Source organism: Vidua macroura, chromosome Z (genome assembly GCF_024509145.1).
Source record: "Vidua macroura isolate BioBank_ID:100142 chromosome Z, ASM2450914v1, whole genome shotgun sequence".
In the NCBI taxonomy this organism is placed as follows: domain Eukaryota; kingdom Metazoa; phylum Chordata; class Aves; order Passeriformes; family Viduidae; genus Vidua; species Vidua macroura.
The window spans coordinates 55713771-55741144 of record NC_071611.1 but is presented as its reverse complement, the minus strand read 5'-3'; the positions used below and the strand labels follow the sequence as shown (position 1 = coordinate 55741144).

The 27374-nt window shown below is 36.7% G+C and overlaps 1 protein-coding gene across 2 annotated transcripts; it reads left to right on the top strand.

The window, feature by feature from the left end:
* Positions 1-514: 514 nt before the first annotated feature.
* SNX2 (sorting nexin 2) lies at positions 515-24899 on the top strand. Of its 2 annotated transcripts, XM_054003142.1 has the most exons (15): positions 515-661; positions 7720-7837; positions 10055-10218; positions 11382-11448; positions 11658-11701; positions 11777-11918; positions 15154-15232; positions 16448-16523; positions 17762-17875; positions 18102-18195; positions 19841-20046; positions 20978-21121; positions 23670-23750; positions 23858-23929; positions 24733-24899. In XM_054003142.1, the coding sequence occupies exons 1-15, from the start codon at positions 554-556 to the stop codon at positions 24781-24783; spliced, it is 1560 nt and encodes a 519-aa protein (XP_053859117.1). In that variant the 5' UTR covers positions 515-553; the 3' UTR covers positions 24784-24899. The 2 variants fall into 2 exon arrangements, with proteins under 2 accessions (XP_053859117.1, XP_053859118.1); XM_054003143.1 differs by lacking the exon at positions 7720-7837 and having other exon boundaries at positions 579-661.
* Positions 24900-27374: the final 2475 nt, after the last annotated feature.

Sequence of the window (27374 nt, the reverse complement as noted above, 5' to 3'; positions counted from 1 at the left end):
GTCTCCTATGTGATTGGCTTTTTGCAGTCCTCCTAAATTTTCCTGCAGCATTAATTGTCCAATTTATTTTCTTGAATGCTTTTCTCTAATTTTGGTTCTTTTTCCACACAGATTTACTAATCCAGTTTTTCAACATCGAACCTTGGTTAGTTAAAAATCCAGGTCCTATAGTTATCTTCGGGTTATTTCTTGACCCCTCTGACACACACACACAAAAAAACCCCTATAATAGGTTTTTGGGGCCACAGATCTCTTTAGCCCGACTATAATTACAATGCTACTTTTAAGCAAAGAAGCTAAACTTCTCACATACCCTTTTTAATGAGTGACCAAAAATAACCAAGCTAACTTAGGGAACTCTGCCTCTTTACCTCTTCTTGAGAAGGGTAAGGGGCTGAGGATGTGGCAGGGCCTGCAGCAGGGGTTCGAGGAGGGGCCGTGGACGCGGCGCGGCCTGCGGACACTGGCCCCGCCCCCCCCCGGCCGCCGCGGTCACGTGCCGGCGGGGCGGTGGGGTGGTCACGTGAGCGCGGGGGCCGTGCCGGAGGGGAAGATGGCGGCGGAGCGGGAGCCGCCGCCGCTGGGGGAGACGCGGCCCGCCGACCTCGAGGAGCTGGAGGACGGCGAGGACCTCTTCACCAGCACCGTGTCCACCCTGGAGGTGAGGAGGAAAGCTCGCCCTCCGCTGCAGGCCTTGCGCCCCTGGCCGGCCCGGGGCCGCCGGGCCCTTTCCTCCCTTTCCCTCCCTTCCCCTCTCCTCCCCGTCAGGCCGCCGGTATTTCGCTCCTGCCCGGGGCCCCCTCACTTCTGCCCAGGCCCCCGCCCTGCCGCTGCCCCTGCCGACCTGCCTCCGGCCGCGGCCCCCACCGCCCACCTCTGCTTCGGCTACTCGGTGCTTCCCTCACGGAGAGCAGGGGGCTTCTGCTGCCAAGAGAAGTTCAAAACTCTTTTCTCCAAGTACCGCCGTTTTCCCTTATTTTACCCTCTTCTTGTGCTGCCAGGGAAATTATTCTCACCTTACCTCTTTCCAGTTTCGCTGGGGTATGTGTGCGTGGGTGTGTGTGTCTTCGCCTTAGACTTTGAGTGGATTAATAACGACCCATTTTTTTTGTTTGGCCTCTTTCCGAGGCTTCACTCAGTTTCAGTTTCCGAATCTTGTAGGAACTTATTTGTCTCTGAGGTTTCTTGCAAGGGAGCCGACGCAGTGCTGGTCTGCGGCGGCTGCTGGGACCTGCTGGGAAAGAAGCACGAGAAGACATGAGAAACACTTATGTGTTCATTCGTTGTAGTGGGAGCCTTTTTGGCACGTTGTTATGGTCACGTTCCACCTACGTGTCTTGCCAGTATCTTCTGGAAGAACTTGATTCTTATTGTGCATAGATTTATAAAGCAAATTGTTCTGTTCCTCTTTTCCTGAAGAGTTTTCTGTCCCTGACTTTTACAGAAATAGTATTGGTGCATATTTCTTTGATTTTACTCTGGCTGTTGTCTATCCTTAACAAAAAACCCTGCAGTATACAAAAAGGGTTTTGTATTTGTCCTGTTCAGGGCAAGTCTGGGGAAAGAATTCCGTCCTACCCTAGGACAACATGTATTTTAAAGTCACTTTTCTCAAGCTACTTTCTTTTTTTCTTTTTATAGATGTGTAATCTGTGCATTGGTAGGAAAAGATCTGTGGAAAAAATGCACTGAAGGAATAAGAAATTATGTGAATCTGCACTTGAGAAGAATTGCATGAGTAGACTTCTGTGCATCTCTGTGTTACACGTTATATATTACTGGAGTCTTTTTCAGTGCACAGAGAAAGGCTGCAGTGTAACACAAACAATGTTTTTATTGATGTTGTCTGGAACTAAAACTGCAGGAGATAAGATAGATGTAGTGTCCAAATCACAATTACCATGAGATAAAAAAGTTACTGAAACTCCTCTAACTGCAAACATTGGCAAAGAAATGGGCCTTGTATCAATTGCTGACAATTCCACTGTGCTGCTTTGTTTGTGTACACTGTTTGGGATAGAGTCTCTGAGTGGAAAGGGGAAGCCTTGTTGCTTAAAGAGAAGCTTAAAAGCTGTGTCAGTAAGCTTTTTCTGACATCAGCATTTAGGGCACTGCCTTAATCTTGTGATTTTCTTGCAGATTTGGAAGAAAGAGGTAATGAAAATTGACTTTGGACTTCTTACTAGCTTGAATATAAATTGGTGGATTCAGTGTATAGAGTACCATAGTCCAGAGAAAAATGATTGTCTGATGATGCAGGCCTAGTTAAACTTTTGTCTTGAGTGTTACTTTAATCTAGTAAATATTCACGGACAAACTGATTATAAATGGCAGTGGGAGTTGTATAGTAAGAACAGAATAGTGTCACACTTTTTGTAGTTAATAATGTATTTGGTTGCTGATACCAGAAGTGAGAGTGTAGCAAAAGACACTGTGGTCCAAACCCAACTTACTTGAGAGCTTTGGTACTTTGAAAGGGTTCCCAACTGGTTTATCTTGGAGCTGTCTGTTTGCTTTTAGCATGATTAATTTCAGTTCCTTCCTATTTTATCTTGCTTTCATTCTCTTGGCAGTTCACAAAACGCGTGCTGCGCCTTTCCTGTCTAGAATTCTATTGTAGAGTGGAAAAGCTGTGTGTTTTCTAATGCATCTTTCAAATACCTTCCCTATTAACAAAGTTTCCATTTGGAAAACACAGGCTAAATTGCCTTTGAAAAAAATATGCATTCAGTGTAAATTGTGAATGGCAAATATGTAGCATTTATGTACAGAGGCTTAGTTACTTCAGTGGATTCGAATGGAGAATATTTTCTCTGTGCATGTTGTAAAAAAGTTAATGTCTTGAATTTAACACTCCCAATTATAGAAAATAAAACATTAGAAGGATCTCACTGGGGTGTAACAACTGGGATTTCTGGGGTGCACTGGAAACACGTTTTAGGACTTGAAAATTGGCTATATGGCAGAGAATGAGAACTCTTCCTTCCTGTGGTCTTAGGACTCCAATGAGCTGGGAACGAGGTTGGGCAGCAGCTTGTCTGAGCTGGTGGGATGCTGATTTTATTGTCAGATATCCGCAGTGCTTATGAGTAGTAGAATGAGAATGATTATTTTGTTTTCATTGTGCCAGCTGTATTGTGAGTGTGGACAACTGCCTCTCTTACATTCAAGGTTACTGAGAGGTTTTCCTTTAGCTGCCAGAGTAGCTTTCATTAGTGAAAACAGCCAGGATGAATCATGTAAATGGTTTAAGCCAAAATTGCATTTGCAGTGATAATCTGTAGTGAGTCCCATGTGAATAATATTGCTGGTTATTATATATATGTGCAGGTTGGCATCTGCACTGCTCTCATAGGTATCAGGTTTTTGTAGCTCGGTGTCTTCCTGAGGTCTAGGTAGACTTATCTACTTGCTAAAATTTCAAGTGCATGGATTTTGGTGGGGTTTTGTTTTGGTGTTTTTGTGGTTTTGGTGTTGGTTTTTTTTGGTGTGGTTTTTGTTTTTGGGGTTTTTTTTGGGTGTTTTGTTTTTTAGTTGGGTTTGGTTTTGTTTTTGTTTGGTTTTTTTTTTTTTGTGATGTGGTGTTTTTGTTTTTTGGTTGTTGTTTAGTTTTGTTTTTATTAAAGGGTGTCCATGATTTGCACAGCAAGAAGTTCTGGAAGTTACTTGTGATTTATGAGAAGAATCACTCCCTATTATAAGTTTAATCAACAAACTGCTAATTTGCTGTCTGTGTACTCTGCTCCCATTAGAAGGGTCCACAAACAATTGCATGATAGTCAAATTTGGTGACATATGTGTAAGATATACATTAGATTTTCTGAAAAAATGGTCACTGCTACTCTCTTTTCACCATTTCTACCTTCTTTGTCCTTCATGCACCAGTCTGTGTCTTTGTAATCTTCCTTTTTTATATGTTGCACCATTTCTTATTTCATTTTCCCTAAACTTCTCACTTATCTCTGTATTGCCAGTCTGTCTTTCATGAAGGTGCCATGTGAACACAGGAACCTAGGCTGCCATCTACTCATTAAAACATACATTTGCATTCCCATACTTCCGTTTGTTGGTGGGTTTTTTTAATGGAAAAATACATGGAGGAACTTGAAAATAATCAGTAAGCAGTAGATGTGGTAATTTATCAAGGACTGTCATTTAGGGCAGGATGTGTAATAATCTCATTGCCAGTTGATGAGTTTATGTTAAAGATCTGCAGTATCTATTTGGTTTTTGTACATGAAGCAAAGCACTAGATAGCCACAGAAGTCCAGATGGCTTTATTAATATCCACTCAGTTTAACAGTGGCCATTACTGTGGAAGCAGTAACGCTCCCACTGGAATATCAGACAGGAAAGCACTAAGTCCTTCAATACTGTACTATACCTTTGCAGAAAGCTAGGTATGTATCCAAGATTGATTGGTGTAATTCTGCTGAAAATGTGTGTCTCTTTGCTTGATCTTAAATCCAGGCTGTAATGGAAGTTTGTGGAAATTCATTCCAATGTGGCTGCTTGTATCATCTTTCTGCTACAAATGACACTGTCCTGCCATTGAGTTTATTATCTCTGCCCACACTGTGATTTGTGAGCTCCAGTAACCCTGTTTCAGACAGTGAGCTGGGTTAACCTAAACAACTACAATATTATGATGGCCACCTTTTGTCATGCCTCTGTGTTTTGACTGAGGGGAGCTAGGAGGGGCTCATGCAAGCAGGACTAGTTTGGTGGGTACCCTACTATTAAGAGAAAGGAGGATGTCCTAATGTCTAGAGCTATAATTTCAGCCAGCAGAAAATGCAAGATCTTGTTCTTGTTTCTTCATAAGTTAGAGCTGTAAAATACTTGGTTATTGCCTCCAGGTTTAATGGACAATAAAAGAACAGAAAATAGAGCTTGTTATTGACATTGTAAACTGGAATAGGCCCATGAGCATCTTACCAGAAACTTGTTCTCAAGAAAAACATGGGAGGATCCTGACTGTCCTGCATACCTGGATGTCCTGGCCATTGAGAATCTCGATTATTGGAGGCTTCACCAAACCTTCAGCTCAGGACTTGTTCAGAAATTTCACAGCTATGTACCTTTCAGGAAATGGATGTGTTTGTGACATTTTGTGAATCCTTGGCATTGAGTAAGTTTAAAGTTTCTAAATGGCTGTGCTATTTGTCTGAGCCATGAGGTTTTTGTTAGTCTCATCTCCATGTCTTGTCTGATAAAGAGATTTTTACTGCATTAACTACTGACTCCTTCGACAGGCATTTTCATTGGCCATTTTAGCTGTATTTTGTAGAGATAAAGAAGCAAAGCTGGGGTCCTGTCTTCTAGCTCTCATCCATAGAAGACTGTAACTGAAACAGCTTAATATATTGTTCGCAGACATTGGTGCTTTTTTTGGTTTTTGAGAGGCTGGATGGCACTTTCTGACCCACTGGCTGTGCAAAATAATCAAGTTATTAGAAATTATTGACTCAGTTTTTGATACCTAAGGGTTGTGCCTTGCTGGGTTTTTGTAGTTCCCTGAGAACTATGCCCATTTTGAAGAGAAGAAACTATACTTAATTTGAAAACTCTTAAACAAGCTGATGCAGTGTTCAGACCATGAATAATTTTTAAGATGCTTCTACACATTGTCTTTTTCTTATAAAGTCACAACTCTTAGTGAATATATTTAATCCCATTCTTAATTCATCTTGTCTGAGAACACAGCTGTTTAAAAGACCAAAGACCTGCAGAAAGATTAATAGACAAGTAGGGACCTTATTCACCTGTCAGCTTGTTGAAGTTTATTTCTGTCTGGCATTCATGACTCCCCCTGGCATGGGAGAGAAGAATTGGAAAGGAAAAAATGAGAAGACTAGTGGACAGAGATGAAGAGAATTTAACAGGTAGAATAAAAGTTGCATTTATTCACCTCTTCCATGGGCAGGCTTGTGCTTAGCCATCTCCAGGAAGAGAGAAGTGTAATGGTGACTTAGACAAATGTTCTAACTCCAGGTATCCTTTCCGTCCTTCTTCGCCATAGCTTTGCTGAGCATGGTTATGGTATGGAATATCCATCTGGTCAGCTTTGCTCTTCAGATTTCTGAGGTTCCCATAAGGTCTGTTTAAGTCTTCACTGTTTGCAAATATTCTCATGTGGAGTTTGGAGAGAGCTGCCTGTAACTGCTCTACTAACTACAGCTATGAAGCCTGGTATCCAGTGCAGAAATACTGGCTTTAACTGTGCCATTGGACAGGATCTTTCCCGGCTCGGTAACAGAAAGAGATTTGGTGGCATGTATTTATAGCCATTCTTAGAGGAATTTCTATCTTTATCTACAGTGGGAATACCTCTGTATTGACCTTTGGTTAACTTGTAACTTTAGGCATGCAGATATTTTCCATGGGTTGATCAGATTTAAGTGTTCAAAGTGAATTTTGTGTCTGATTGAACAGTTTTGTGATTAGAAGCCAGGTATAGTCAAAAATAATCATTAGTAACTGAAATAGCTACTTCCAATAAAACTAAGATAGACTGAGTGAATAGCTTGAAGGTATAAGCATTCTCCAAGGGCTCTCTTCCACCATTCATTAAGCAAGAGCATAATTAAGTGATAAAGCAGAAAGCTCTCTGCTTTATGTGCTATAAAGGTTCAGGAAGGCTTTTCTTCGCTATGTCTGTTTTTCATGGCAATGACTTGACAAGCACAAACCTACATGCATTCTGCGTCTGTGGCAATGTGGGATTCCCACTGTGTCCTAAAACTCCAGTCTATCAAAATGTAAATGGATTGCTGTTCAAAGCTGAATAGCAGCAAAACTGGTTTGGAATGAGTACCTATGATGTTTCAGTGAAGAACTGCTTTTGCTGATAAAACTTTTAGACTCTTGAACCTCAAGCATTGAGAAATCAAGTATTTCCATGCTTTTCTGTTCTAGCTGGAATGCAAGGTTTTGAACTTGCCCTTCTACACAGCACTGGTGGGAGAGACAGAACATTTCTTCTGAAGTATGCTACTTCTGAGTTGTGAAATTGCTTAAAACCTTCGGCTGTTAGGTGTAACACATACTTATTTGTGGACCAGTTTCAATATTGCTTTAGTTTTCCTTAGTGTCTTCAACAGGGCAAGTTCTAGTCTTCAGTGAATTAAAAATTTGTATCTGTGGCAAGCCCAGCTTCCATGTACAATACATTGTGATCCTCTGATCCTCTGTGGCAGTAATCCTATTGCATAGCTAACAAAATTTCTCACAAAATTCTCGCAGAAAAGGTCCAAGCAGCCTTTAATTGTTTGGGTGGCATTAATACGTTCTTTTCAATCACAGAGCACTTGGAGATTTCTTGATTGATTTTAGGCTATGTACAAATCCAGATTTAAATCCAAGCCTTCCCAGGAGGAACATAATAATCAAATTACATTTGGCATTAGTAATAAACTCATTCTAGATCATTCTGTAGCAGCTTTTGTTTCACATTAATTAAACCTGAAGAAACTGTTGACTGTTTTTTCTCTCAAACAAAGAAATTAAGAGCTGTTGACTAGCTCATATCTTTTATTTGTTGTTTCTATGCTAGGGATGGGAAATGGAAATAGCTGACAGAGTTCCCTTTCTGTACATCTTCTTTTGTTTCTTTGCAATGAAACAATGTTGCAATAATTCTTATATACTGACACATGGCAACTGGTTCTCTGGTTCTCTTATAATTACTGCACTTTTTTTTTTTTTTTTTAAACACAGTCAAGTCCTTCGTCTCCAGAGCCAGCAAGTCTTCCTGCAGAAGACCTCAGCACAAACTCCAATGGTCCAAAGCCAGCAGAAATCATGCTGGATGGTGACAGAGAAGACCTCTTTGCTGGTAATGATTATTTTCTTGTAGCATGCCTTCACAAACCCTTTCATCCTTGGACTGAAAGAAGTGTGCTTTTCTGAGAGGGAGAATTGAAACCTTATAAGTAGTTTGACAGTGTTGTACAGGTTTTTTCTTGTGAAGAATGTTGTTAGTTGAGTTTGTTTATAAGTTTCTCTGTGGTGTGTAGTGTGGGAGCATTAAGCTGGTCACTAACATGTTCTGCTGACAGTAAGAATAGTCTTTATAATTTTGTCATTCAAAATATTCAAATCTGTTTGTGTGGAAATGCATGACTTAAGTTAGTTTCTTGTTTTCTACTTAATAATCATGCATAAGCTGTCCCAATCTTTTTTCCTGTTCTAAAGAGAGATAATTCAGATTCTATTGCAAGTATTTCCTTCTTAATACTCTTGTTTTAATGGAAAGGTAACAAACTGGCACATAGGACCAGTCCTGTCACTTCACTAGTGCATGGTTGTGTCTCTGACAGTTGACAGTATTACATGCTTAGAAAAAGATGTGAAAGTTCTGATAAGTGATCTGTTAATAGACAGAATGTTTCTAAAGGTCCATAAATCAGTTGCTACTTCAGTGTCAGTTTTCAACTATCCTAACATGGGCTATTGTTGCTATCAATTACAGTTGTAGGAGCATTACCTATTCAAGAAAGGAGCTGGAATATTTGGAATATATTATGTGCAAAGATGATTCTGAATATTACATCTCAATGCTATCGTTTTCCCTATTACTTCATATTGAGTTAGTCAGCTGACAGTCTGCTTTGAATACAGTCATCTCATCCTCATTGATTACCTGATGTAATCATTCCAAAAGAAACTTTATAATCTTTAGTTCTGGGTTATTTTGTATAAATGCATATATACACAAGATATGTTCTTCAGGCACTTCGGAACAGAAAAGCTTCTAGGTGATGGTGTCTGTCAGACCGTTGTCATGTAATGTGTCTGATATGAAGAGGTTGTGCAAATGCTTGCTGCTTTTTAGAATCTGCTTGTTCAGTTATTTTGCAAGAAATAAATGCATGAAAGCATGTGAACCTACAGTTTTGAAGTCAGAAGGTGGTCATATTAATGTGTAACTGTTGCATTAAAACTACATCTGTTCTCATTAAGGTTATGTTTAGTACTTCTGATATAATAATAAGGACCATGGGCTATGACTTTGGTGTAGTAATTTTTAGAGTCAGTTCAGTTCAGTAAAGTCTCTGAAATACTGCAGTGCCCAGAGAAGCCTTTTTTAATAGCTTGTCCTATGTTCTACATAACAGCTTCTGCTTAAGTTTACTTCCAATTTTATGTGTACACATGGACAAATTTTCAAAGATAATAAGCCAATTTAATCATTCAAGCTATGTCAGAATGTTAAAGGTCTGACATTTGGAAGTGTGACTAGTAAAAATAACTTGTGGCCAAAGTGAGATGCTAATGAAGAATTACAAACTTGCATTTTCTAAGATGATATTTCACAAAAACTGCTGGTGAAAAATAAAGAAACAAGCTCTGTGTATTGCTGAGATTAAGGCCTGTGCTTGAGTGTTGATAGAAACTTGTTGTGGTTGGCTGTAGAATGTTAATTAAGCATATGTAGTTGTCTCCTACAGCAGAAAGACCTATCTTCATGTTCTTTTGGAGTTAAGCAACTTGACAGTGATCCCTAACAAAGACTGTTTATAGATTGTAAAGTATGTATTTAGGTCTAGCAAGCTCCAAATAGAATGGAGATAGACTAAAGATAATGTCTCACCTGCTAATACTGCTTCTTTACAGTTAGTGGGGTACTTGGCAGGGGTGGGGGTGTGTAACTTCAATTGTTATATGGCTTAGTTACCATCCTATATGACTAAATCAGCTGTTGTTCAGAGTGCAAAACAGGTGATGAAAAAGTGCTGCTCCTGTGGTAAAAAAAATTAATTAACAAAATGTCATACAGAAATAAATTATTTGTAGCTTGTGACTGCTTTAAAATACTCTTACTGAACAGTATACAAAAAAAAAGGCAATATTAGTCTTAATTTAACCCATTCTGCATTACAAGCCCAAATGCCATATCTGTTTTTAGCTATATATTGAAAAACATTATCCTTCACAAATGGGTGCTATTTATTTTGTCATCATTCTGTATCATGCATGTTTGTTGTCTTTGTGATGCATATCCAATTGTGTTGCACAGGAAATTTATTGCTAACTCAATATGTTTATCTAGAAGCAACAGAAGAAGTTTCATTGGACAGTCCGGAGAGGGATCCAATACTTTCACCAGAATCTACTCCTGCAGTCACTCCTGTAACACCTACCACATTGATAGCTCCCAGAATGGAATCGAAAAGCGTAACATCCCCAGTGATTTTTGATAGATCCAGAGAAGAGGTATGCTGTAAACTCTAAACTAGGGAAATGTTTCATTTGGATTTTTAAGTTTTACCTTGTTTTAAAATGCCCGTTCCTAAATGTTGGCACATGGCATTATACCTTGCCTTGTTTTGCAAAAGAAGTTTAGTGTGAATTTGAACAATTCACTACTGAGGTGATTATATTTGAGATATGTAGTCTTAGGAGAACAAAGTTCTATTCCTTCAGAATAGGTACTTTAAAAGTGTGTGTAGGAGTAAGCTGTGAACTTGATACAAGGAAATTATATCAATGTAAAATAACATGTTACAGTTTCACCTTGTATTTCTGAAGCTGTTCCTAATGGGGAAATTGAACAAGCAGTTTTTAGCATTATCTTGCATGTAACAAACAGCTGAGGGTAATTGTAGTCTTAACATTTCTATTTACTTTTGATGTTCCAGTCAAAGCATGGACATTGCTGAATGCCATTCATTCTAGTGAGTTCTCTAACCAGACAGTGACTTTGCAAACAAGACTTACCTGTGACTCAAAGATGCTTGCTTCCCTAGATACCACATGATGGCATTTGATTCTGATTTTGCCCCCTTCAGCCCTGGTATTGTCCCTTCTACCACGGCATTTCTTAAGATCTCTCTTTTTAGGTATAGTACGTGAAGGATTATGAAATTCTGGAAGAACAGAACTCAGAGAAGTATCAGAAATTTTTTTATCTACTGCTTTTCCCTTCCCAAGCTCTTCCGCTACAGATACTGTTAATGAAAAGGAATGTCTGTTCTTTGATTACAGACACATGGAAGCATTGCAAATGAGAATTGTTGGGAACCACAATGCCTGCTGGCATTGTAGGTGATACAATGAACAGACCCCTAAGTTTCCTGTACTGAGAGGTTTTGCAGGAAGTCTTAAAACTGAAATCACAGGACCATTTAGTTTGGAAAAGACCTTTAGGATCATTTGAATCCAGCTGTAGACTTAGCACTACCAGGTTTACCCTAAGAACTTTGATTGCAGTCACAGTCAGTGTTGGAAAGTATATTAACATTGGGGACTGGAAATGTTTCATAATTACACAAACATACTGACTTTTTCTCCTCCTTCCTCTATATCCTTATCCTTGTACCCATAGGTAATATGGATGTCCATTACCTTGTTAAATGTGGTATATATTTTTTTCCTAGATTGAAGAGGAAGCAAATGGAGATTTGTTTGATATAGAAATCAATGTATCAGACCCAGAGAAAGTAGGTAAGTTCCTTAAGCCTAAAAATTCAGATTGTAGACTGTCTTATTCCTTGAAGACTATTCCTAGATTTTAGCATGATTTCCTCTTTAGTATTCCTTTGGCAATTTTTAGTATCTAAATGGAAATCTATTTAATGTATTTTTTGGACTAAAAAGTGTATGGCAGGATTACACTACCTTGCCCTGGAATAAGTATTTTAATTTTCTTACAGGAGATGGCATGAATGCTTATATGGCATACAGAGTAACAACAAAGGTAGGCAGTGCAACAAAAATTTGTCAATACTTTGTATTGTAGCTGTGATGGGTCAGTAATTTTATTTTTTTTTAGACATCACTTTCAGTATTCCACAAAAATGAATTCTCTGTGAAAAGAAGATTCAGTGATTTTCTTGGCCTGCACAGCAAATTAGCAACAAAATACATGCATATTGGTTGTATTGTGCCTCCAGCTCCAGAAAAAAGTATTGTAGGTAAGTGCAGTTCCAGTAAGGTGACATTTAAGTAACTGAATACAAATTACTCTGCTGCATAAATACTGCTTTTTTCTCAGGTGGTCCAAATATTCTTCATGTTCTATATTTTCCAAAAGTTCATGTTAAATTGGAAAGATATGTATTGGCCTCTTCCAAACTCAGACTAGTGTTGATAATGAGAAGGATGTCTCTTAATGCGTGGCCTTGTGTTTCTTATCTGTGATTCCTTCTTTGCTGTTGCCTTTCAAGAGCTGATTAACCTACCAAAACATGGATGTTAAAAGAAAGTTTATTTTTAAGTTGATCTGTTATCAATTGCTTGCCAATTGAGCTTCATATACACTTCATATATATAGAGCTTCATACATACTTCAGATCTCTGATACTTCTTTTTGTTTCTTTTGATCATGGTGAATGCAAAATCTCTCATAAATTTTGCAAGGTTTTAATGCAAAAAACGACTTCTGGGTTGAATACCTTAAAGGATCAGATCCTTTCTCCATGAGCTAAGAAGCATGCCTGATACATTAATACAGTCTTCAGTTTTGTGATCTCTAAGCAGGAGAGGTTCTTTCAAAATAGGTAAATATTTAAAACAGTAAAGCCTGTTAAAGACTTTTGTGTTATTCATATAAATAAGTGATTTGAATCTAGAATGTTGTTTGATATGGAGGCAATAGCAGAACTTCTTTTCAGTAGTTTAGTCCGTAAAGATAATCAGAGCAGCAGTTTTTCATGTAAGTAGGAGTAGGCAGATTGAGTAGACGTAGGCAGCCAGAGGCTTGGAAAATTCATGATTTTACTTCTGTGGAAAAGCACTGTGCTTTTAAGCCTGTGAGACTGAAAAGTTGACCTGAATTTTTGGTAGTTCTTGAAATTTATGGGTAATTCCATAATAATCAGTTTTTCCTGTAACAAAAATAAGTTTAATTCCAAATGCTAACAGGGCTTATGGAAATGGAATGAGGTTTCTGATCATGTCCTTTGGATTATACAACATTTAAGGGATTTATGACAGTGTGCATTTACATGAAAATGTAGTAGTTGCACCACAGTCGAATTCAGCTTAGACTGGATTTCAGCTACCACTTGAATAAAGCCAGCATAAAAATTGATATACCTGGAAGACGGTAAAATGGCGGGACATACTGTAGCACAAGCAAGCACTGGCTAGCGCTTCAAAGCCTTGTGTAGAGACTTTAAGCTACAGGTAGGTTGGGAAAACTCAAACTATAGAATATTTTCAAAAGAGCATGAAACTCCCTCTTTAAAGTTGAACTTCACAGGTGTTACTTAGTTCAAGAGCATATAGTCAGTACATTTCCAGTTCTGGAGAAAAGAAGGAGTTGATTCTGGTGTTTTTTGAAATAATGCATCTTAAAGCAGAGAGCTGACAAAACAGCTGAAAGTAAGATTATAGTCTTTACATTATGCATGTTTATATTTAAAGTCTTAATACATAATGTCATACATTCAGTGTTATGCAGTGTGTGTTGTAACGAAGTCCATGTCTGTTCATTCTGTTATACTGTTGGTAACACCTGGAGTTTAAAGCTACAGTTTTATTGTGGTGATGAGTGGTAGGGGCTGGAATTTTAGATCTTAGCTACAAATTCAAGTCCATCATTACTGACTGTGGAACAAAAGGAGAAAAATTAATCAATTGTGAACTGGAATTGGACATTCATTAAGGTACCTCACTATTTACGTAAGTGTGTATGAAAATCACATTTTCTAAAGAAAATAATCTGTTATGTCATGAATTTTTTCCTGTGAAGAAATAGTGCTTGGTCTACAGGAACAGTCTTTACACTGGCATTTAAATAGGCTTATATTAGCAGAGAAAGAAATGTGGCAAGATGTTTAGAAACAACTGTCATTTTTACAGGGTAGGAATTCCTCATATGGGTCATTTGTTTGTGTATTCAGTTTTTCCCTATGAACTTCTGTTCAAAGTTCATCTATGAAGGCTCTTTTGTATTAAGCCACAGGATTTCCTTCTTTCTACAATAAAATATTATTGTATAGTAATACTGTAATGTAAAAAGATGAGGCATATGAATTACCTCAGTTTCTCTTGAATACTTTAATCATTTCTATTTGCAGACATACTCAATTTTACTGACAAATTTATGGGTTTTTTACATTGCACTGTGTAGAATACTTTTGGAAAAAAAATCTTTATCAGATTTATTTTCATCATGTTGCAGAGTAGGGAAAAAACTAAGGCTGAGAGGTTAAGGGTTCCTTCTTGTTCCTGTAAGGCTTTGCTGTTTGTCTCCTCCAGGGGTTACTATGTGAAACTTAAATCCGGAAGGGAGATTGGGTGAGGAACTTAGCGAACTGTTGACCTGACAGATCAGTGGGTACATCATCAGAATCTCAAAACTTAGCTAAAGAGACACAAAAGTAACGGATAAGAAATATACTAAAGCTAGAAATCAGACAGCTATCTGGACTGTATAATAAAATACCTTTCCTGTTTTTCAGGAAATAATAATAATTATTGATGGCCAGTGTTTCATGGTGTTTTTGATGGGACTCAGATTGCCAAACTCCAAGTTTAGATCTTTAGCATAACAAATAGTGAGTTCAGTCTGACTGTTTTAGAGCTCTTCTGTTGCTGAGGTTGAATTTATTTCCTGTGCTATGGCACATCAATAACTGGTTGCTACTCTTGTCTTGGTCAGAGAAAGCACTGTAAGGCTACATATATTTTATTCTGCTGATTCTGTTCTCCATGCAGTTCAGTTCAGAATTTTCAGAACTTGTTAGTTTGCATTAGTTAATTAAAAAACGATTAGTTTTAGAAATTAAAAGAAAAAATAGTAGAATGAAAATAATGGTAATAAGCTTACCAGTGACTAGGCTTATAATCTGAGAACATTTTTGTATTCTACTTTATATGGCTAACTGTTTTCTTTTTCTGGATGTGAGTTGCCAGTCAGACTCTGATCAGCATTTACATTGTTTTCATAAATGCAACTTGAGCTAGTTTTGCTTACCTATTAGTCGCAATTAATATGTCACAGGAAATTGATTATTTCACAGAGCTACTTCCACAAAACCATGCAGCATGTAGTTGATTTTTTTTATGTTCCTATGTAGTGTTTTTCACTGTAATTTGATTTAAATATGTAAACTTAGGTGAGCCTTATATTCTAATCACATCAGTTATGTTAATGATTTATCTGTGATAAAATAAAATCAATATGATGCTGTTTCCTTCAAGGCATGACCAAGGTTAAAGTAGGCAAAGAAGATTCTTCATCTACTGAATTTGTGGAGAAAAGAAGAGCAGCTCTAGAAAGGTAATGTGTGTATCTAAAATTTATTTAGGCTCAGAATTGCTTGTACTACACTATATGGGTTCTGTAATTGCAGCACTGGTGATCTGTACTTACGTGAATTCTGGAGACTGTATACAACTGTCAAATTTTTGTGTAGAAATTGACTAATTCCCATTAATAACAGGAAGAGTAGCCTTATTCATAAAAATGATTACAGATGACTTGTTTCAGGCTTAAAATTAAGATTGCAGAGGTTCAGTAAGTAAAACTACCATTACCAGCTTCTGTAAACATTTTGGGTTGAAAGAATTAAGACAATTACAGTAATATATTTATTCCATAGCCAATCAGCTGTTGGGCAGGAAGGCAGGTGAAGAGGCCTTCAATCACTTGAAAGTAAAATGGGCTTCTGATGATGTGCATTGATGATATTGATGTGACTTGCTGAATTTTGGCATAAGAGATACTGGATCTCTGTCACCCAGTACTGATACACAGCTGATGCTGTCCAAGTATCTTTGTCGGGGAAAGGTCCTATCCCTGGTAGAGTGCCACCTTAACCTTAACTTGTACTTCATACAGAGTATGGAACAAGGAAAAAAAGTTGAGCAATCTAATGTGTAAAATAGTTTAATTGCAATCCTTACCTTCTTCAGGAAAAAACAGATGAGGATCTGGTGGTCGTACCTAATGAAGGGTGGATAAAAAATTGCACTTGAGGTCTAAGCAGAAGTGCAGAAAAATAAAAGGAATGTGTTACATTCAATTGTACTTGTGCATGTATGACAACTAAATGGATTGAAGACTCTCATCTATCCAGCACATAAATAGTTTATACCTAGACCAGAATCAACTAACTTGTCCAAGATTTCCTATAACTCTAAAATAAATCAGCCAGAATTACCTATAACAAGAAGCCTTTCCAGTGCAGTTTACAAAAATGTTTAAAGTTCATTTTTTTTCTGGCATAAACTGTTTAATAAAGGAGTCTTCACTCAGCTGTTTGAAGTAAGACGCGTATTATTTTACCACTGTGCAACATACAGATATGGCAGTCCCCACATTAAGTAGTTTCTGGTGTAAATAAACTGTGCTGTGAAAACTTTACCAAACTTTGAAAACTACCCAAACTTTAGTATGTTATGTTGTAGTATGGAGTGCATGGCACTGCATTATGTGCAGTCAGGGACATTAAATCTGTTCTATTTCCTGATATTTTAATTTTTAAAATCATAGGTATCTACAACGAACAGTAAAGCACCCAACCTTGCTACAGGATCCAGATTTGAGACAGTTCTTGGAAAGTTCTGAGGTATTTATGTTCTTTTAACTTCTCTTATTTATTTCTACATATGATAACCTACCAAGCAATATATTCACTTTGTATTGAGACCTAATCCCCTGAATTAATATGAAGTCAAGTGGACCATACCCTTCATGGGCTATAACGGCAGAGGCTACTTAGGTAATGGTGTGCCTCAGGCTCTGGTAAAACTTAAAATGGTAGTGACAAAAAGCTATTTGCTGTATAGTGACTTTTCAAGTGAGTAGGTCTTTTCAGTTCTGATGTTACTGCTTGTTAAGTAAGATCTAAAATTAAACTGGCTTGGAAGCAGCTCTCTTGCCTCTAGGAATTCAGCTTGAGGTATATTGGTATGATAATGTGAAAATGCTGGCAGTGCTGCTGACCAGGCTAGGTATTTTTGTGAATAAGGATTTCAGTCGCCTGTACTATTCTGGTACCTTTCACAATATTAAATACATTGTTAAAGATACAACGTATCTCTTTATAAATGTGCATAATGGTTTCACTCTAATACTGAATTATGTTTTGGCTAATGTCAGTATTTTAGTAATACTAATAAGTCACAGAGGCCTCTGTACTGACAAAAGCATCAATAGATAACTTACAGTAGGTTTGTCAATGCTGCTGACAGACAAAACATCACATGAAGGGTAAATGGTCTGACATATGGGCCACCTTGTATAGCATATTCAATCTAACCTGAATAATAATATCAATTAAATTTAAAGCTTGTTAATTTAACTCCAAGGGCTTCTCAATACCTAAGCAGATAACATGTTCTCTTGATACTTGAGGTACATTTATAATCTTATATTGAAAAGCAAAAAGTCATCAACCTTTTATTATCAGCATGCAGTGTATGTGTTGCATTACAATTAAATGTGTAACAGAATTTCCTTTGTCTAATCTGTTATAAATATAAGCTTTTCTGTTCCTGTAGTGGCAGTTTGTTCATTGTAGCATATAGGTGGCCATTTAGGACATTTGGCTAGTTCATAACAGCTTTGGACAAGTGGTTTGTTTGTTCCATTTAAATGTAAAGATGTAGAAGAAAAGTAAATAGTCTATATTTTTAAGTTTTCCTCTTGAGAATGTAGAAGTAGTAAATTTGAGAAATTAGATTCCACTATATTGAAACACATAGGACAAAAGAAAACACTATATCCTTTTCTTTCCCCTTGTGCCCCGTTAAACCTCCATCCTTTTAACCAGTCTTTTTGCCCTTATTTGTCATTCAATTCCAGCTGCCGAGAGCAGTTAACACCCAGGCTCTGAGTGGAGCAGGAATATTGAGAATGGTGAACAAGGCTGCCGACGCTGTCAACAAAATGACAATCAAGATGAATGAATCGGATGCAGTAAGAGCTGATTTTTCAGCTTGAATAATGCGATGAATTAATGAGCCTCAACAATTGCATTTTAAAGCTGTAGAAGTGAAAATGGGTTATTAATTTCCTTATTGGCTTGAATTCTTAGCTGTATCAGTTGACCACCCTGGAAGCACCTGGATAATTTGCTTCTTTAGAACCAGAAATGTTGTTGGTAATCTAATTTGTAATGCTTGACTCCTTCATCTTTTGTCAGTGGTTTGAAGAAAAACAGCAGCAATTTGAGAATCTGGATCAGCAACTTAGGAAGCTTCATGCCAGTGTTGAAGCATTAGTCTGCCACAGAAAAGGTAACTTTACTTTTACATGAACCTTAGGACATAATGATGAGACAAGAGCTCAGCATGTCAGAACTCTTAACTAAAATAGTTACACAATGTATTTTAGTGCAAGAATTTTTTAGTTGTATCTTCTATTTTAAACTGCTCTCGTATTTTTGTATACCTGCCTTTAATTTTAAATTTAACCCGGGTATCTGTCATTCCTAGAGTCACTAGGATGATCCAGCATATTTTTTTTTCCCTTGCACAGTTTCTTTATCACACCTAGCAAGTGATTCTACTACAGTAGACATCCATAAATTTATCTTTAGGTCTCATGGCAAGAGTAATATTTTCTGAACAAAAAGTGACTGCATAAATCCATTTAAACATCTTTTGGTTCAGTATTGCTCTGTTAACTGAGTTTAAGTGCTTACACAGGATTTTCTTATTCTTAATTTAGTCTGCATAATGATATACCCTCAAGCTACTGTTAAGGTAAACTTTTCTGGGAAGATAAGTAGTCACAGAATATCAGCTTTTTGTTTGCTTATTTTAGATATAAGCAAAACCTGTACATTTATATTGTAATAACCTGTGCTGCTCTTTGTCAGATGGATTTCTATCAGATTATTAAAAAAACCAAGCATAATAAAAAACATACCAAACCAGACAAAACTCCAGACAAACCACAATTTTGAATTTGTAGCTCAAGAAGACCATTAAGTGTGCTGATAATATTGTACTATGCTAAAATATGGTGTCACCTCTGAGTGTTTCCAAAAGTGCATGAAAATGTCGTAAGTTGCTTTCTCATAATTCTAATCAAAATTTTCTTTCTGCAGTAAAAATATCTTTAGCCACCTATCCTCAAGGCTAAGGAGTATTTAAGAAGTAATGGAAAATGGAAATCTTTATTTACGGTTGATTTGACATCTTACAGATTTGAAGAAGTACTGATTCATTGGGTTTTTTCTAAGAGTTGTGTTTAAATTGTAAAAGTTTTAAATATCTGAAGACAGCTTCCTTCTGTAATCACTTCTGGTGTTCTGATGGTTCTGCAGGAGCAGCAAAATTGCAAACTAACCTGAAGTAATTTGGACCAAACATTTGTTCAAAGGTCCTTCATGGAACTAAACTTTGTACATTACTTACATGGAATTTGAGACAATTGCACCAGTATTTGTTAATAAATAAGCTCAAAACTTCACTTCCACAGATGTTGATGATATGTGAGCTTTGGTTGTTTTTTATTTTAAAGGCATAGCAGAATATGACAATTCATTACAGTATGCACATATAAAAGTTACTTAAAGTCAGTAAAACAGCCCAACAGAAATAAATTCCACTCATGGGAGTGGTGATTTTGTGAAAGGTGATTTTTCCTTTTGTTTTGTGGGTTTGCATTTTCTCTAAAGTAGGCAACTGGATAATACTGAAGTGACTTTTTTCATATTTTTGCTGAACAGAGTAAGCATGACATTAACAGACTTGGCAAAGCATTTACTGATTGAGACTTTTTTTGCACAGGAGTCTTTCTCTTAAATGTGGTTTCATTATGATGTCCTTGTGTATCGTACTGTGATCTTTACCTTATTTTCAGTTGGTGAAGTTAAACCTCTACTCCACTGATTAAATTAACTAAATCATGCTGAACATTACTCCTGTGTTTCAGAGCTTTCAGCCAACACCGCTGCCTTTGCTAAAAGTGCTGCCATGTTAGGTAACTCGGAGGACCACACTGCTCTATCTAGAGCTTTGTCTCAGCTTGCAGAGGTTGAGGAGAAGATAGACCAGTTGCATCAAGAACAAGCTTTTGCTGATTTCTATGTGTTCTCAGAACTGCTTGGTGATTACATTCGTCTGATTGCTGCAGTAAAAGTGAGTACTACTAGGAAAAATACTGATTTAGCATTTAAAGTCACATTCTTCAGCATATAGGTTTAGGGTAAATGAATGTGTGCATTTGCTCATATAACACAATTAGGTTTTTGCCTGATCTAGCAGGGTAAAGTGAAAGCATTCATGAGTTACTCCAATTATATAAATGGTTGTGATCAAAGATGTGAATGGAGTGGTTAGATCCGGAGAAAATGCAAATCTACTTTGAGCAATATTGATTGTGTACAGTATTTGGCATACATAAAGCATACAGCATACATAAATGTAGAAGAACATAATTTGGTATTCTATATTTAGTAGACAGCTGGTAATGTCTTTAAATAAGAAAAAAACTCAATTTGTGGATCTGTATCTCATTAAAGAAAATATTCAATTTAAGTGTAAGCTATGCTGCACAGCATGATTAGGTTTAGACATGAGAACAGGTATCTGTGAATTCTGTCCAGAAATACCTTTGAACTTATCAGGTTGTTGGAAGTACATATTTTTCTTTTGACTTTTTTTTTTTTTTTTGATATGTGTACTTCACTTCTGCTGCCTCAGTTCATTGCTAACATAAACGTGTTGCTGAAAATGCATGCAATACATATGCATGAACAGTTTGCTAGTATCTGCAGTTAGAGAATTGTCTGCATGATAGAGCACTTCATTGTGGTTGTTTTGGTAGTGTTTTGATAAAACGAGGGGCATAAAATGATTTGGAGCACTGAAGTGTGTGCCTCTGAAAAGGGTTCTTGAACAGCCTATAATTTGTGTAAGGTGTTGAACTGTGCAAGCATGATGTCAAGCGAAATGCAATACATGGTAGTGCAATACTTGTTTCAGCTTTATCCTAGGATTATTTTTTCCTACTGGGACTTTAGATAGCTCTAACAATTCCAGTTGTTTATAAGTTTGTCTATTCTCACAGGGTGTATTTGACCATCGAATGAAATGCTGGCAGAAGTGGCAAGATGCTCAGGTCACTTTACAAAAAAAACGTGAAGCTGAAGCAAAGCTCCAACTAGCCAACAAACCTGATAAATTACAGCAAGCTAAAGATGAGATAAAAGAGGTAATGTTATTAAACATTATTTTGGAGGTCAGACTTTCTGCATTGGCTCATTCGTTCTGCATTAATGCTGCTTTATACCATTTTTGTTTACAAATCACTTACTTGCTGTTTCCCATATTTACTGAAATTTTTTAGGAATTTACTTAAAACACTACATGTGTGCAATTTTTACTCATTGTAAGATCAGTAAGACAGTTAATACTGTCTCTACAGAGTCTGGGAGATGGGAGGGAGGGAACATGGACAAGTTAATGCTTTTAACTGCTAACAGCTCACTTGGATAGGCAGAGGAGCATTTCTTGGTTTCTAAAGCTAAGATGACTTGGGTAAATCCAGCAAAGACAACTAACAGAGAGCTACTCTCATGTTTTGCTTAAATATGCAGCTTTTCTACCCATATATATGTGCATGTATATATGGTGTAATTTCAGTAAAAATAAATCTAACATTTTGAAGTGTCATAATTTATACACTTTCTCTATCATGCTTCACTAAGGAAATTGAAGAGGTAGGACAACTTAATTATTTAACACTAATGCATTCTGAATATGCTCTAGTGCTCTCCCATTAAATAATGGAAGAATGTTATTGCAGATTTCAAGCTCTTTTACCCAATTGCTTTGTTTGGCTTCCTCATTGGTCACTAACCACATGCTCCTTTGGTTTTTTTTTTTTTTTTTTTTGCCCTTTGATATATTTCACATGCAGTATTTAAATTACTCATTAACTTGATTTTCTTTTCCTTAAAGAAGTCCTTTGTTTACTGAGAAAACCTACCATTACTCTTGTGTGACCACATTATTGTTGATTGCCTCTACTGATGTCAGCATGCACAATAAATTTCCTGGTTACTGGTAGTGGGAAATAGTGGTCCTTTCCCAGTCCCAATATTAAAGCAATTGCTTTCTTCTCAAGGAATTCTTTTTCCTGCATTATTGGATAACTAGACAACATTTTTAGTAAACCCACAGTTTAAGTGTGCCAATTGAAAATTCTCACTGCCACTGAAATGTGTTCGGAGCTGCTGAAATCTGTAATAGTGGACCCTCTGGCAGAGGAATTGCGAAGTGGAAGCCTAAGCAGCTTGAGCATCATCCATGACTTGGTTGTTTTTTGTGGATAAGGGGACAATGGACTGTCCTAGAGATACCTTATTGAATGAGGAAATTTCTCCTTGTTAGATACTATAAAATGGCAAACTGTTACCCAATGATAATTCACATAGGACCTGGGCATGATGAAACTGAAATGTTGAATTCATTAGGCCTGTAGAAGCTTTTGCAGATATCTCAGACACCTCTGTTTGATGTGGTAGGAAGGTATGGGCAATCCTAATCTTCCTTAGCCGTGTTTTATAATATTTCAGTTATTAGCTAACTGTTCAGGCTGATCTTCCATGAAGAAGATACTATTATGACTTAATAAAAAGCTTCATAATGTAAATCTGAAAGGGCAGTCAGGGAACTGTGAATAAATATATACTAAAAATATAAATATGGAGATGTTTATTGGAACATAGATGATGTTTATCTCATACCACAGTAGAAACTTGACATTGCATCACAAAATGCTTTTGTGAAATAAGTAGGACCTCTGGATTGCCAACAGCAAGATGTTATATTGAAGCATGTTGCTTCCCTGCTGATTTTTTCTGAGGAAGATAAATGTTACTGAATGTATTTGTTCTCAGTTAATATGTTGATATGAACAGATACAGTTGCATTTCAAAGAACTGCTAGCCTTCTGTGGTTCTCTCAGTTTATCTACACAACTACCTTAATTTTAATAATGTAATAGGTGTGTAAAAGCAGTTACAGGGCAAGGTAGATACTGATGATCCCTTCTTGTCTAGCTGGATGTCTTTTCAGAGAAACTAAGGAGAATATTGTTACACGAATGCAATGCTCCCAATATGGCATAACCCCATAAGAAACATCTCTTTCTCTGAATTTTCCTCTAGTAACCTCTTAGTCCAGCTTTCTGTGAAAACAGTTGCCACTGAAAAAGAAGGCTTGTGCTTTGGAAAGCAGATAAACAAATCCTCGGTAGCTTGTCATTTGCAACAGAAATATGATAGCAATAATCAAATACTTGACCAGAGGCAGAGATGAAGGTCTACTTATCTCTTCTGGAATTAGGAAAGTATGGGGAACTAACTTGAGACTCTTCCAAGCTTGATTGAACAGGTTTAGGTTCCTTTTTATGGAGTTTGTAAAGGGAATAGTAAGTAAAGCCTTTGAGATCCATTTTGTTTTCTAAAGAATATTTTTAAATGTTGTTAAATATTCTTAATAGTAGTACTAAGATACTTTTACATTTTATCTACAGATAGCATTGCCTTAAAAATACCTTTGTTGTAATTGATCTGATGACATCCTATAACACAAATTTGAAATTGTTATTGTAAGATTTTCTTTTAAATAGGCCAAAACAATCAAATAGGTCCTTTTAGCTCTTAAGTGACTATCAATGTGCTAAAAAAATTCAGATACAGATAGACTGAGTGGACAACACAAAATCTTACCTCTGTATATTTTTCCTTTGCCAGTGGGAGACAAAAGTTCAGCAAGGGGAAAAAGATTTTGAACAGATCTCCAAAACCATTCGCAAGGAAGTGGGAAGATTTGAGGCATGTATAATTTTTTCCAAGTAAATGACAGTTCTATTGTACATAATATTGACATTATAAGTAAAATTTGTGAAGAAGTTAATATGCCATAATTTATTTATTAACAGAAGGAACGAGTGAAAGACTTTAAAACTGTTATTATCGAGTACTTAGAGTCGTTAGTGCAAACACAACAGCAGGTAAGATAAATATTAAGCTTTGAAGAAGTTAATAAATAATACATTCCGTACTAGGTTACTTAGAAAAATATGGGCTTTAAGCACAGCTGTTTCTAAAGTATAAAGAGCTGCTAGTCCGTGCTGTATTGGTGAATGACATGATGACTGCAGTTTCCCAGCCCATGCAGAACTGTAATTCAGGGAAGCAACGGAGAAGTTCCCTTAGGGATATGGGCAAGCAGAGGGTCTTGTTATCTTCTCAAACTGAATGAGTACTTTCACTTAGAGATTAGAGTAAATTGTAATCAGTATGTACTTACACTTACTGAAGAGACTTGGATTCTTAAATGTTTGTTGCTCTTTTTAAAAAGTACAGAATATTATTGAATACTGGAAAGCAGTAAAACAGTATTCAGTGTCTGAGAAGTAGGTCTTGTTACTAGAAAAAGTCTGGGATCTTTCCTCTGCTAATGGCAGGAATAGAACCCTCTAGCTTTGTTTAATTTAAAAAATCCGAAAAAACAGTATCTTTAGTGGTAAGAGTAAGTGACTGATCTTTAAAAAAATCTGTATCATTTTATTCTATAACATTGTGTTCAACTTATGGCAAGATATCTATAGTTATGAGCAGATTTGTGTATTTATTACTTGCGTTTTTTTCTTGCACTATCTAAAAATATTAATGAATAAGTACCTACATTCTTACTTTGAATAAGTACCTACATTCTTACTTGTGGAGGCAAGTTTACTGCAAGAGGAGGTAGGTATGCATTATGGTTTTCAACATTTAGTACCTAATGAGTGATTTTTCTCTTCTCTTCAAGCTAATAAAATACTGGGAGGCATTCCTACCTGAAGCCAAAGCCATTGCCTAGAAGAAGAATATTCCAAATGACAAGACACTCTGGATGTTTGTCCTGGATAAAACTAAATTCCACAGTGAAATCACTTTAAATCATCCAAATAAACCACTATATATTTTATGAATTAACATGTGGCTTTTTTTATATACCACAGCATTTTATTAACAAGCTGCATGTCCTGACCCTCTTTTAAGTGGACTGTGGCATGATGTTCTGGAATACATTGCTGAATTAAACACTATTGTGTCTTAATACTTGCACTAAAACGTGCGCTGCAAGGTCAGAAAGCTGATATTTTTGTTCTCTACAACACGATGTTCTGTAGTATGTTTACCTGATCTTTATGAAACAAATTTAATTGCATTGATTAATGTTCACTTAAACATTCCTGTACAAAATCATGTTTTTGTGATTATAATAATAAAGGGGTGTACCTTGTGAAACATAAAACACTCTGGGCTTGTGTCTGTCGATACTTACTGATGTTCTTAGGAGTACTGTTTAGAACAAACTAAGATGTATCCAGGGCAAACCCAACATTTTGTGAAGAGTGCTGGAGAAGGTGTTAAAGATCCACAAACAATTATCTGTGGTAACTGTTATGGTTTCCAATTCTGAATCTCTTCATTACAGGTGTTCTTTTCACTTGAAGTTATCACTGCCTTGGCAAAGTCTACTGTGTTAGTACTTACAGGGTCAAAAGACATGCTTGGGCAACAGACAGATGTAAACTGAAATCTTCAAGTTTTTACAAAGCTTCTGCAGAATTAAAATCATCTGCATGGTCAAATACTGATGTCCTACTGGACTGACACATTGCATCAGTTGTATTCAGTGGTCTCGGGATACAGAAATAAAAAAAAATCTTGCAGTAATTCTGGTAATAGTTGGGGAAGAAAAGTGGGTAATTCAGCTCAGTGCTTGTTGTAAGAGCTAGTATTCTGTTTGTATTTTCTTCAGTAGAAAATACATTTGAAAGGACTGGTTATACCTTTTGCAGGAAGTCAGAGCATGTAAACATTTTTCTGAAATACACAAGATTAACATGTGTTGTCCTATCATTTTAGTGACATACTGTTTGTTGATATATTAGTATTAATGGAAAGTATTAATGTTAACACATTTTAGGCAAATATTAATCACATAAAAAAGCAAGAGAAGCTGTTGCTTTCAGCTAATCATAAGACTGCAGGATAAACCCATGAATTTGTATTGTTTGGGGTCAAATCTAAAAGAGCACATAATACCATTTCTGAAGAGAATGGAAACCTCCATTCAATTGGAAGGTCATACTCTATTTTTACTACAAAGTTAGTGTAAACTTGACAGATTAGTGTTTGCTATTGTTTCTCTACATACCTCTCTTAACTCAGTATTTGTAGTAGTTTTCAAGGAAATTAGACCAGAAAAACAATCACCAAAGTTTATCAAGCCAAATCAAGCTTCTTTTTAAATGCTTAAGGCTTTAGCACTTAAGCACTTAAAATAATACCTTATGCATCAGTGTTTGTTCTGTCATTGATCTTAAAACTGCCTTTTGAAGAGCTCAAGTATGCAGGAGATTTATGATGAAGAAACTAGGCATGATGATCTAGGCATAAGACTCTGTAAAGTGTTGCAATGTACGTAATGTTGGCTTGCTTGCTGCTAATTAAAATTGACCGACAGCTCAGTATTAAACTTCAGATATATACTGCTCACACTGAAATTGGTATTTCCAGAACTAAAAGACTCAGTTTGGACATGCAGAGGTCAAAATGGGTGAACATATCCTTTCATGATCTTTTTTCTGTAAGTGGTTTGTCCAGCTATCTTAGCTCTTGATGTCTTTTTGCTTCTATCAGGGTTAGAATTCATTTGAATAATGGATCAGTTTTCTTCTCTTGTGACAAGACAATGAGAAAGTCTGCTAGCAAAGGTTAGTGTGGCCATCCATACCAGTCACTGAAAACAAGAATGAGTTGTGCAAGTTTTTTCTCAAAACTGGAAGCCTTTTGAGGAACAAAAGGATAATGGCATTTCTGGAGTTTGTTGTCACACAGGGTTGGCTGCTAATACAAAAGATTCTAAGGGTTTTTTTGTGTCACAAGGTTAGCTTGAGCAGAATATCCAGATCAGCTGTCACATTTGGTTAGCATACAATTCTTGCTGTTTCAAGAAGCCGTTAATGATCCTGAGATTGGCTCAGCTGGCTGATAATGCTGAGGCTCTGGGTTCAAGTCCCAGATGGGTGATTCATTTAAGAGTTGGACTTGATGATCTTTGTGGGTCCCTTTCAACTCAGAATATCCTATGATCTGGAAATGTATTTTGTTTATCTTCCCCTGCATTGTGAGGATTGGAGATTTGGTTACTGTCTTTCCTTATGTGATTAACATCCACATTAGCAGATGTATCTCAAACCAAGTGAATGGAGGTATTACTGAACTCTTTCCTCTGTAGACCTCACACTAGGTATTGTACTAAATTTAAGTGTGTATTTCATTAAAACTACAAGCCAATGCACTGCTGAAGAATCACTAGCATAAGCAAAAAGTAAATGTTTGCAAAATGATGAACTGCATTTGGAATACTGTATGAAAGACAAGGTGCTACTGAATTCT

What these genes read in the sequence shown, in the direction of transcription:
- SNX2 (XM_054003142.1), top strand. Translation starts at nt 554, where the DNA reads ATGGCGGCGGAGCGGGAGCCGCCGCCGCTGGGGGAGACGCGGCCCGCC. An exon ending in GTCTGATTGCTGCAGTAAAA is followed by an intron (nt 20,047 to 20,977) that starts GTGAGTACTACT and finishes CTATTCTCACAG; the next exon opens with GGTGTATTTGACCATCGAAT. An exon ending in AGGAAGTGGGAAGATTTGAG is followed by an intron (nt 23,751 to 23,857) that starts GCATGTATAATT and finishes ATTTATTAACAG; the next exon opens with AAGGAACGAGTGAAAGACTT.